Source organism: Papio anubis, chromosome X (assembly GCF_008728515.1).
Source record: "Papio anubis isolate 15944 chromosome X, Panubis1.0, whole genome shotgun sequence".
In the NCBI taxonomy this organism is placed as follows: Eukaryota; Metazoa; Chordata; class Mammalia; order Primates; family Cercopithecidae; genus Papio; species Papio anubis.
The window spans coordinates 79,200,236-79,212,796 of NC_044996.1; the positions used below are offsets into that span (position 1 = coordinate 79,200,236).

Below are 12,561 nucleotides of genomic sequence, written 5' to 3' on the forward strand. Positions count from 1 at the left end.
TTGCTACATACTTCTGTCAGCAGGTTTCATATTGGGCTGTGTAGTTCAACCTACATGCTGGTATATGGTGTTAAAGCAAACTAAATATGGCCTGAGAGGGACTCCATACTTCCATATTTGAGTCCTTGTGGATGAACTGTAACCTAGCTTAATAGGCAGACAAAATTGAAAACCTAACTTAGTAGTATGCATTTGTAACAATAGCTAAGTTTTAGCCAGTCCCAGTGGCCATACTTTAACCATTTATACACTGCTGAGTGTTCAAACTATGTTCAAAGAAGGCATATGTGGAGCTGTAACCAATCCAGCTGTTCTGTACCTCACTTCCAATTTCCGTATGTCATTTCCCTTTTTTTTTGTCTATAAATCTTCCACCATGTGGCTGCACTGGAGTCTTTGTGAATCTGCCTGATTCTAGGGACTGCCCAATTCATGAATTGTTCATTGCTAAATTAAACTTTTAAAAATATAATTCAGCTGAAGTTTTTCTTTTATCAATGGTTTTATGGTTCAGAGCTAGTGGTTGTGCAACAGATGGATATGTAACTAATCTTTGTTTACTGGGAGATGCTCTCTGTTGTTTCAGCTAATGGGCTGAAGCACGAAGTGCTCTGTGACATGTGCTTCCTGTTCTGTGGGGGTAGGGGGACACAGCTGGGCAGAGCTGGAACTTCTGGCTTACCCTCAAATACTCCTATGTTAAGTGCAGGCACCAGCCCTAGTGGAGGTGGCTAGGAGTAGGAGGAACTCCTAATGAAATGTGCTGAAGTTTTTGTGGGGGATTGTGGGGTGCTGCACAAGCCCCTTGTCCTAGATACACAAGAATATGAACTGTTGCCTTATCACAACCATGTTCCAGAGCTCATGACTCCTAGATGAGTCACACACTGTAGTCTATCTCTGGGTCACAGTGTGGTTGAGAGCCTCGGGGACTGCTTAATTTGTGACTCTCGGCTGGACGCGGTGGCTCAAGCCTGTAATCCCAGCACTTTGGGAGGCCCGAGGCGGGTGGATCCTGAGTCAGGAGATGAGGGCCATCCTGGCTAACACGGTGAAACCCACGTCTCTACTAAAAATACAAAAACCTAGCTAGGCCGAGGTGAGGCAGGCGTCTGTAGTCCCAGCTACTCGGGAGGCGAGGCAGGAGAAATTGGCATGAACCCAGGAGTGAACTTGCAGTGAGCCTGAGATCCCGCCACTGCACTCCAGTCTAGAGCGACAAGCAGGAACTCTGCATGCACCAACAAAAAAAATTGTGACTCTCCATGGGAGTGGTTTTGGAGCAGAACTTCATCACTCAGCCTAATTAATATAAATAGCTTCATAGCTTCCCTGTTCTCCAATGTGATTTCATTACTTCTTTGTGTAAAAGGGGGGTGAGTCTGCCTTTGGGCCTGTGTGTTGGTCATGGCAATATCAGCTGGTTGTGTCAGATGGACCTCAGGCTCGGAGGGAAGTGGTCAGATGTCAGCAGAATTTGAATGGGGTAGGAAGTTCTCTAACTCCTCAGTCCCTAGATTGCTGGCTGAACATCATGTATGAGTCCTGATGGAGCTAGGTTGTGGAGGTGGGGTTCCTCGGGTGCTGGTCGTGATGGTAAGGGGCAGGCTGGTCCCCGGGTCACTGGCTGAACTCAGGTAGGGTTAGGCAGAGCATTTAGGCAGTGAGAGCCTAAGGGAAGATCACAGGCTTGTGGGGGTAAGGATTTTAGTAGAGCTCTGGGCCACAGATGAAATAGTCATGTAGGGATTGAGTAGGTACACTGGAAGCCAGAAGGCATCAAACCCCATTTGGGAGGGGGCCCTGGTGGTGGTGGGTCACGCAGAAAGCATTCTGGCTGCCTCTGCAAGGTAGCTGCTGGTATGCTGGAGGCCTAAGGGCTCAGGCTTTTTGTTTCCTCCCCAGCCTGGGGGCAGTAAGGGTGGGGACTGTGGTGGCTGGCCACAGCAGAGGGCCTGTCAGTTGCCTCAGGGAGCTCCACCCCAGAAAAATGCAGAGCCACAGATGATCAGAGTGATCAAGTCGGGGCTGGGCATCTACCCTAGGGGCCCCAGCAGTGTGGGGCCCAAGCCGTTAAGGGCAAGGGGAGACTGCCTGCCGAAGAGCAGGGCGAGAGATGGTTCTTGTGTAAATAAGTCTGTCCTCTTTCTACATAAGGTAGATGCGCAGGTGCTATGTGGTGGAGGTGTCAGTGAAAGCAATCAGGCTCTTTGTTTCCTCCCTAGCCTGTGGGCAGCAAGGGAGGGTACCATGGCCGCAGCAATGGAAGAAGGCCTGTTTCTTCTGGGAGCTCCACCCCAGAGAAATGCTGGGCCAAGACTGGCCGGAGTGCTCAGGAGATGGTGGAATGGCTGCGCTGCAGGCCCCATTTGGGAGGCCCTGTCAGGTGAGGAGCCGCAGAGGTGGGGCCTGCAGTCCATCTGCTCCTCATCACTGTGGATGCAATCTCTATCCTAGGGGCATGTGAAAGAGCCCATCCTTCCTTGTTGGCAGGTCTATGCAAGCTGGTGCCTGGGTGCTCAGTGATCCAAGGTCCTTGGGGCTTCACATGACCTTGAGTGATGGCTCTGCCCAGACTCCAGGTGTCTCTTTGTGTCAGTCTGGAGGCCTGGGGTGTTGAGAGGATCTCCCACTCCTAGGATTGCTAAGGTTAGTGGAGGAATTGTGGATCCCTGGGGCTCTCCCTCACTCACCCTTTCCCTGTGGTAGTGAGCTTCCACTGCCTCTGCACCAGTTCCGGGTGGGTGGCTGCTCTGCTTCACTCCTCTCTGTTCTCCATGGGTCCCATTGCTTCCGTTATGAGTCCCTATGTGTTCTCATGGATGATCCATTTGAAGAACTAGTGTTTACTAGCCATTTTGTTTCCTCTTCTTGAGAGCAGAGTGCACTACCTGCTTCTAGTCAGCCATCTTTATTCTCTACTGTTAAATCCCACTTTTATCATTTTTGATATGAATACATAGATTTTTTTATTGTGGTAAAAAGCACGTAACATAAAATTTACGATCTTATTCGTTTTTAAGTGTAGAGTTCAGTGCTGTTAAGTATATTCACTTTTTTGTGAAATAAATATAAAGGCATAAATTTTAAATTTAATGTTTTGTTCTACTTATTCACTGAGTTGATTTATTATTTGAATTAGTTTTATCATTGATTCTTTGAAATTTTCCAGATGTACTATTATTATTAACCACATTTATATCTGTATTTCTTCTCTCTTCCTTGATTGCATTTGATAATACCTCTAATATAATGTTAAATTAGAGCAGAAATAGTGGGCATTTTTGTCTTGTTCTTGATCTTATTAGAAATGCTTTTAGTATTTCTCCATTTAGTTAGACACTGGATTTAGGACTAAGATATGAGTATTTTATTATGTTAAAAATATCGCTTATTTCTTATTATCTTGGATGTCTTTTTACTTTTAACATGGATGGGCGTTTTCTCCGATGGCTTTTGCAGTATCTGTGGAGATAGTAGTGATTTTCCTCTTAGATCTATTAATATTATTTATGATATAAATGAATTTCCTAATATTAAACCTACCTTGAAATTTTGCTATAAATCCAATTTGCTAGCAATGTATTATTTTCTTCACATCTTGTTAGATTCTGTTTACAAGTATCTTACGTAGTTTTCTTGCATTGACTTTTCTTACTGACATTGGTCTATAATTGTTTTAATGCTGTCCTTATCTAGCTTAAGTATGTGTTATACTTGGCACATGAAAGGAGTTACAATATATTTCTTCTTTTCCAAGAAGAAGTTTGATGTTTTGATAGAAGTCTCCTGTGAAACAATTGCACCTGTTGCTTTTTTTGTGAAGTAGTTTCTTAATGACTTTATTTCTTCTATGAAATTGTTCTGTTTAAACATTTTAACTCTAATGGATTCAATTTTGGCAGTCTGTATTTTATTAAAAGATTTTTGATTTTTTTCCAGGCTTTCACATTTATTTGCACGGAGGTCTAAAAAATATTGTAATTTTATTTTTTGTTGTTTCAATAGTTATTTCCTCCTGAATATTTCTTAGTTTGTTAGTGCATTCTCCCACTTCTCCTGAACAAATTATCTAGTGATTTGTCTGTTTTCTTAATCTTTTCAACAAACCAGGAATTTTGTTTATTAGTTTAATTAATTTATTTTAAAGGTCTCCTACCTTATTAATCTTTGCTTTTTTATTGATTAAAGTGTTTAGTTCAATGGATTTCCCTCTGAGCACTGCTTTACATACACCCCATAGATGCTGATATGTAGTGTTTTTTTTTTTTTTTTTTTTTTTTTTTTTTTTTTTTTTGAGACGGAGTCTCGCGCTGTGTCACCCAGGCTGGAGTGCAGTGGCGCGATCTCGGCTCACTGCAAGCTCCGCCTCCCAGGTTCAGGCCATTCTCCTGCCTCAGCCTCCGAGTAGCTGGGACTACAGGCGCCCGCCACCACGCCCGGCTAGTTTTTTTTGTATTTTTAGTAGAGACGGGGTTTCACCATGTTAGCCAGGATGGTCTCGATCTCCTGACCTCGTGATCCGCCCGCCTCCGCCTCCCAAAGTGCTGGGATTACAGGCTTGAGCCACCGCGCCCGGCCTGTAGTGTTTTTTTAAATTATAATTTCTTAACTTCTGTAACTGTATTTCCCCTTGCATACACTAGACTTGTTTAATGGGATGTTTTAAATTTCCAGGTGGAAGAGTCTTGGTGTTTTTGTTTTGTTTTTGTGAGTAATATCATGTTTTATTGCATTATCACCTGTATTGTTTATAATATTTATATTTTATAAAATTGCAGATTATTTTGGTGATCAATTGATCAATGTTTGTAAATGGATCATGAGCCCATATACTACTCTAATACTCATGCAAATATTCTCTATTAAGAGCAAGTATAGTTTTATATTCCTAACATTTACCCTAAGGATTATGTTGTCTATCTCTTTTCTCTCCTTAGTCATTTTTTTCCCCTAATTGATCTGTCATGAACTGAGAGTGATGTATTAAAGTCTCCAATTACTAACATATTCTGTCTATATTATTGACTCTCATTAGGTTTTACTTTATCAAGGTGGTTGCTGTTTTTGATGCATAGGCATTCATAAGTTATATACCTTGATTGTTAATTGTGGCTTGTAGCATTTAAGATTGACATTTGTTATGATTAATGTCTTTGGGCTTGAATTCTACTTTGTCTGATATCAGGTACTTATTACTACTTTCGTTTTGCTTCAATTTGTCTACTGTTTTCTTTTTCTTTTTTTTTTTTTTTTGAGACGGAGTCTCGCGCTGTGTCACCCAGGCTGGAGTGCAGTGGCGCGATCTCGGCTCACTGCAAGCTCCGCCTCCCAGGTTCACGCCATTCTCCTGCCTCAGCCTGCGAGTAGCTGGGACTACAGGCGCCCACCACCACGCCCGGCTAGTTTTTTGTATTTTTAGTAGAGACGGGGTTTCACCATGTTAGCCAGGATGGTCTCGATCTCCTGACCTCGTGATCCACCCGCCTCGGCCTCCCAAAGTGCTTGGATTACAGGCTTGAGCCACCGCGCCCAGCGTTGTCTACTGTTTTCTTGTTCATTACTGTATTTTTAGCCTCCTAAAACACTTCTTTCACGTATATTTCTTGCATATAATATGATTGGATCTTATTTTATAAGTCAAGTTATAGTGCTTTGTATTTTAGAAAGATAAGCCTATTTACATTATTGATATGACTTGTAGATTTAAATACAAATCTGTTATTTTATACTATGACTAACTTGGTGTATTTGCTATGTTTGTCTCTATGAAAGCTGTAGCCTGTGTTTTTAAATATATATGTTTTCATATTTGGAGGGTTTTTCTTTTTATCCTAATGATTAATTTTATATTTATGCCTTTCTTAATGCCTTAGTACTCTGTTTACTCATTTAAACTTTAGCAATTTTGTCTGTTTTGTCAAAGATCAGATGGTGGTATTTATGCCTTTCTTTATTTTTTGTACAAAGAACTATCATGGTTTTTCATTGAGTAGATGCCTTGGATAATCCTTTGAAGGAAGATCACTCATAAACGGAAGGGTTTTTTCAAATGTTTATTTTATGTACAAAGAACTCTCATGGTTTTCAGATGGCCTTGGATAATGCTTTGAAGGAAGATCATTTAGTCCAACTTAATGAAACCGATATCCTTCGCGTACTGACGGAAACACTGGCGGCACATATTGAGGCCATATTTCCGGATCAGACCGTGACGGTTTGAACACACGCGACAAGAGCGAGAACCCTGGCCGAATTTTCGCGGGTGCTCCAGTACAGCTGCTGGTGACCCATCTTGCTCTCCGAAGTGCAACGAGGTAAAAGGCTGTTTCTTTTTTTTAACCCTTTAATGCCTATTTGTTGCCTCTAATACAAAGAGCTTTTTCTAGTTTGTTCTTTTTCCCATCTTAGTGCTTTATTTCCACTTTGCCACAATGTATAAGATCTGTACATTAGTTTTATCACTGTTTATGTCTTGGTTTTATTCTTTTATATATATATATATATATACACACACACACATATTATATAAAATATATATATACACACACACACAAAATATTGAAATAGTCTCCATAGTATATGAAATATATTTTTTTGAACTTTATTGAGATATAATTGACAAACGAAATGGTGCAAATTTAAGGTTTCAATTTGATGATTAGATATATGTATATGTTGTGAGATGATTTCTGCACCCAAGTTAGCTACCATTCTATCACCTCACTCAGTTAACATATTTTTGTGTGTGTGGTATGAACATTTAAGGACTACTTTCTTAGCACATTTCAAGGGTACGGTACAATATTGTTAAGTATAGTCACCATGCTCTACATTTGTTCTCCAGAATTTATTCATCTTATAACTAAAAGTGTGTGCCTTTTGACCGACATCTCCCAATTTCCCCCATACCCAGCCTCTAGTAATCACCATTCTACACTGTTTCGCCAAGTTCCATTATTTTAGATTCCAAATATAAGTGAGATCATACCGTATTTGTCTTTCCCTGTCTGACATCTCTCACCTAGCATAATGCCCTTGAGACTCATCCATGTTGTCACAAATGGCAGGATTTCCTTCCTGTTTATGGCTGATTAATATCCCATTATACATATAGCCAAAACGTGGAAACAATCTAAATGTCTGTTGACAGGTGAATGGATAAGTAATTGTAACAATTCCTGTCAACAGACACAGGTTGTTTCCTTGTCTTGGCTATTGTGAATAATGCTGCAATAAACATGGGAGTGCAGATATCCCTTTGAGCTACTGATTTTGTCCAATAAATATATACCCAGAAGTAGGATTGCTGGATAATATGGTAGTTCTATTTTCAATTTTTTAAGGAAGCTCCATACTGTTATTCCTTAATGGTTGTGCCAGTTTATGTTCCAATCAACAATGCATAAGAATTCCATTTTATTCAGATTTTGCCAAAAATAGTTGTATCTTGTCTTTTTAATAAAGACCATCCTGACAGGCGTGAGGCAGTAGCTCATTATGGTTTTGATTTGCATTTTCCTGATGAATAGGATTGTTGAGCACCTTTTCATACACCTGTTGGCCATTTGTATGTCTTCCTTAGAAAATGACTGTTGAGGTAATTTGACCATTTAGAAATCAGATTATTGATTTTTTTTTTTTTGCCATTGAGTTATAGGAGTTACTTATGTTATGAGCATATTTACCCCTTATTAGATATAAGGTTTGAAAATATCCTCTTCTACTCTGTCAGTAGTCTTTTCATTTTTTTGAATGTTTCTCTTGCTGTGCAGAATCTTTTAAAGTTTGATGTATTCTCATTTATTTGTGTTCTTGTTGCTTGTGCTTTTGGTGTTGTATCCAAAAAATTATTGCCAAAATTAATGCCATGAAGGTTTCCCCCATGTTTGATTCCAGTAGTTTCATAGTTTTAAGTCTTATGTTTAAGCCTTTAATCCATTCCAAGTTAATTTTTGTGAGGAGTGTAAAATAGGGATCCTGTTTTATTTTTGCATGTGTATATCCAGCTCTCCTTAAACTGTTTATTGAAGAGACTTTCCTTTTCTTATTGTGTATTCTTGGAAATGTAAACTTAACTCAGATATTAGCTGATATAGTTAGTCTATTTCTGGGCTTTCAATTTTGTTGCATTGGTGTAGGTATCTGTATTTATGCCTGTGTTACATTGTTTGGATTTCTATAGCTTTGTAAAATAGTTTAAAATCAGTAAGTGCGATGCCTCCACCTTTGCTGTTCTTTCTCAATATGCATTAGTTGTTTGGGATCTTTATAGTTCCATATACATTTTAAGATTGTTTTTTCTATTTCTGTAAAAAATGTCACTCATATTTTGATAGAGATTGCAGTTGCATTTAATCTGCAGGTTGCTTTGGGTAGTATGGACATTTTAACAATATTAATTTTTCTGATCCATGATTGTGGGATATGTTGTGACTTCTTCCATTTCTTTCATTAATGAATGTTTTATGCTTTTCATTATGCAAATTGTTTGCCTTCTTGATTAAATTCATTCCTAGCCTTTTAATATTGATTTTGATGCTTTTTTTTTTTTGAGACGGAGTCTAGCTCTCACCCAGGCTGGAGTGCAGTGGCCGGATCTCAGCTCACTGCAAGCTCTGCCTCCTGGGTTCACACCATTCTCCTGCCTCAGCCTCCCGAGTAGCTGGGACCACAGGCGCCCGCCACCACGCCCGGCTAATTTTTTGTATTTTTAGTAGAGACAGGGTTTCACCGTGTTAGCCAGGATGGTCTCGATCTCCTGACCTCGTGATCCACCCACCTTGGCCTCCCAAAGTGCTGGGATTACAGGCGTGAGCCACTGCGCCCCGCCGATTTTGATGCCATTTTAAGTGGGATTGTTTTATTTATTTTTCTGATAGTTTGTTGTTAGTGTATAGGCAATTCTAATTTTTGAATGTTGATTTTGTATCCTGTATCTGTATTAAATTTGTTATTAATTCTAAAAGTTTTTGGTGGAGTCTTTAGTGTTTTCATATATCAGACCTGACATTTTCAAACAGAGCAATTTTACTTTCCTTTCCTATTTGGCTGTCTTTTTTCTAATTGATACATAATAGTTGTAATATTTTGGAGGTACATGTGATATTTTGATACATGCAAAAGTGTGTAATGATTAAATCAGGGTGATTGGTATATCCATTGCCTCAAATATTTATCTTTTTTTTACGGTTGAGAATATTCTAATTCTTCTTTTCTAGCTATTTTGGACTATGTAATAAATTATTGTTAACTAGAGTCACCCTACTGTACTATTGAATGCTGTATCTTATTTCTTCTATTTAATTGTATTTTTGTACTTATTAACCAACCTTTCTTCACTGCTCCCTCCCTCTATGCTTGCCTGACTCTGGAAGCCATCAATCAACTGTCTACCTCCAAGTGATCCTTTTGTTTTTTTTTTTAGCTCCTACATATGAACGAGAACATATGCTATTTGTCTTTCTGTGCCTAGTTTATTTCACTCAATATAGTGACCTCTTATTCCAAGATGCTGAAAATAATAATTTTATTCTTTTAGAGGGATGAATAATATTTCACTGTGTATATGTACCACATTTTCTTTATCCATTCATCCATTGATGAATACGTAGGTTGATTCCATACATTGGCTATTGTGAGTAGTGCCACAATAAACATGGAAGTACAAATATTTATTTGATACACTGATTTCCTTTCCTTTGGATAAATACCCAGTACTTGGATTGCTGTATCATATGGTAGTTTGAGTTTTTTGAGAAGTCTGCATATTGTTTTCCATAAAGGCTGCACTACTTTACACTCCTTCCAACAGTGTATAAGAGTTCCCTTTATTCATTATCCTTGCCAGCATTGCTAATTTTTGTCTTTCCGATAATAGCTTTTTTTTTTTTTTTTTGAGATGGAGTTTCATTCTTGTTGCCCAGACTGGAGTGCAATGGTGTGATCTTGGCTCACTGCAACCTCCGCCTCCCAGGTTCAAGCAATTCTCTTGCCTCAGCCTCCCGAGTAGCTGGGATTACAGGCATATACCACCACGCCCGGCTAATTTGTTGTAGTTTTAGTAGAGACTGGGTTTCTCCATGTTGGTCAGGCTGGTCTCGAAGTCCCAACCTCAGATGATCCGCCCACCTCGGCCTCCCAAAGTGCTGGGATTACAGGGGTGAGCCACCACTCCCAGCCTTGATAATAGCTATTCTCATTAAAGTGAGATGATATCTTATTATGATTTTGATTTGCATGTTCCTGATGATTATTGATGTTGCGCATTTTTTTTTCATATACCTGTTGGCCATCTGTATGTCTTCTTTCAAGAAATGTCAAAATCCTTTGCCCACTTCTTAATGGGATTATTTGTTTTTGTTTTGTTTTGTTTTGTTTGCTGTTGAGTTATTTAGGTTCCTTTTGTACTTTATGTTAGCCCCTTGTCAGATGAGTAGTTTGCAAATATTTTCTCCCATTCAACAGGTTGTCTGTTCACTCTGTTGATTGTTTACTTTGCTGTACTGAAGTTTTCTTAGTTTAATATAGTCCCATTTGTCTATTTTTATTTTTGTTGCCTGTGCTTTTGAGGTCTTAGTAATAAAATCTTTGCCTAGACAAATATCTGAAGTGTTTCTTCTAGGTTTTCTTCTAGTATTTCTATAGTTTGGGGTCTTTCATTTAAGTCTTTAATCCATTTTGAGTTGATTTTTGTATATGATGAGAGAGAGTAGTTTAGTTTCATTCTTTTGCTGTGGATATTTAGTTTCTTCAGCATCACTTATTGAAGAGAGTGTTATTTACTTGACACCTTTGACAAAAATCAGTTGGCTGTAAATATATGTGTTTATTTCTGGGTTCTCTTTTTTGTTTCATTGGTAGATGTGTTTGTTTTTATACCAATACCATGCTGTTTTGGTTAATATAGTCTTGTAATATATTCTAAGTCCAGTAGCATGATGCCTCCAACTTTGTTCTTTTAATTCAGGATTGCTTTGGCCATTTGAGATCTTTTTTGGTTTCATACAAATTTTAGAATTCTTTTTCTCTGTTTCTGTGAGAAAAATGTCACTGGTATTTTGATAGGGATTGCACTGAATCTATAATTACTTTTTGATTCATGAGCATAGGATATCTTTCCATTTGTTTCCTGTTTAATTTCTTTTACCAGTGTTTTTTAGTTTGTCTTGTAGAGGTCATTCATCTTCTTGGTTAAATTTATTCCTAGGTATTTTTTTCATCTATTGCAAGTCGAGTTGTTTTCTTGATTTTTTTTTTTCAACTAGATTGTTATTGGTATGTCAAAATGCTACTGACCTATGAGGTTGATTTTTGTATCTAGAAATGTTACTATACTTATTATCAGATCTAAGAGTTTTTGGTGGAGCCTTTAAATTTGTATAAATATAAGACCATGTAATCTGCAAAGATGGATAATTTGACTTCCTCTTTTCCAATTTGTATGACTTTTCTTTCTTTCTCTTGCCTGATTACTTTGGCTAGGACTTCCAGCACTATGTTGAATAGGAGTGCTGAAAGTGCGCACCCTTATCTAATTCCAATTTTTAGAAAAAAGACTTTCAGCTTTTCCCCATTTGGTATAATGATAGCTGTGGACTTGTCATATATGCCTTTATTATGTTGAGGTATGTTTCTTCCATGCCTAGTTTGCTGCATGTTTTTATCATGAAGGGATGTAGAATATTATCAAATGCTTTTTCTGTTTCTGTTTATATGATCATGTGCTTTTGTCTGTAATTCTATTGATGCAAATATCATGTTTATTGATTTGCATATCTCAAACCAATCTTTCATCCAATGAATGAATCCTACTTGATCATAATGAATTCGCTTTTTGCCATGCTGTTAGATTTGGTTTGCAAGCATTTTGCTAAGGATTTCTATGTTTATATTCATCCAGGGATATTGGCCTGTAATTTTCTTTTTTTCATTGTGTCTTTGCCAGGTTTTGGTTTCAGGGTAATGCTGTCTTCAGAGAATTAGTTAAGGAAGGGTCCTTCCTATTCTTTATTTTGGAATAGTTTCAGTAGAATTGGTACCAGCTCTTCTCTGTATGTCTGGTGGAATTTGGCTGTGAGTCCATCTGGTTCAGGGCTTTTTTTGGTTAGTAGGTTTTTTTATTACTGATTCAATTTGAGAACTTGATATTGGTCTGTTCAGCATTTCAATTTATTCCTGATTCAATCTTGGGAGATTTTGTGTTTTCAGGAATTTATTTATTTCCTCTAGGTTTTCTAGGTTGTGTGCATAGAGGTGTTCATAGTAGTTTCTGAGTATCTTTTATGTTTCTGTGGAGTAGGTTGTAATGCTAGCTTTTTCATTTCTGATTGTGCTTATTTGAATCTCCTCTCTTTTTCCTTTGTTAGTCTAACTAATGGTATTTATCCTTTTAAAGAGGAAACTTTTGGTTTTGTTGATCTTTTGTATGAATTTTTGGATCTCAATTTCCTTCAATTCTGCTCTGATTTTAGTTATTTCGTTTCTTCTGTTAGCTTTGGAGTTAATTTGTTCTTGGTTTTCTAGTTCCTCTAGAAACTAGAGGTTAGTTTACCAAAACTA

The 12,561-nt window shown here is 38.2% G+C and overlaps 1 protein-coding gene across 1 annotated transcript; it reads right to left on the minus strand.

Moving 5' to 3' along the window:
• Window positions 1–6,041: 6,041 nt before the first annotated feature.
• Window positions 6,042–6,309, minus strand: LOC108583710 (40S ribosomal protein S29). Its single transcript, XM_017953887.3, is given in 2 exon segments — window positions 6,042–6,270; window positions 6,273–6,309. Coding segments are annotated over 2 exon segments (168 nt in total). The 5' UTR covers window positions 6,295–6,309; the 3' UTR covers window positions 6,042–6,124.
• Window positions 6,310–12,561: the final 6,252 nt, after the last annotated feature.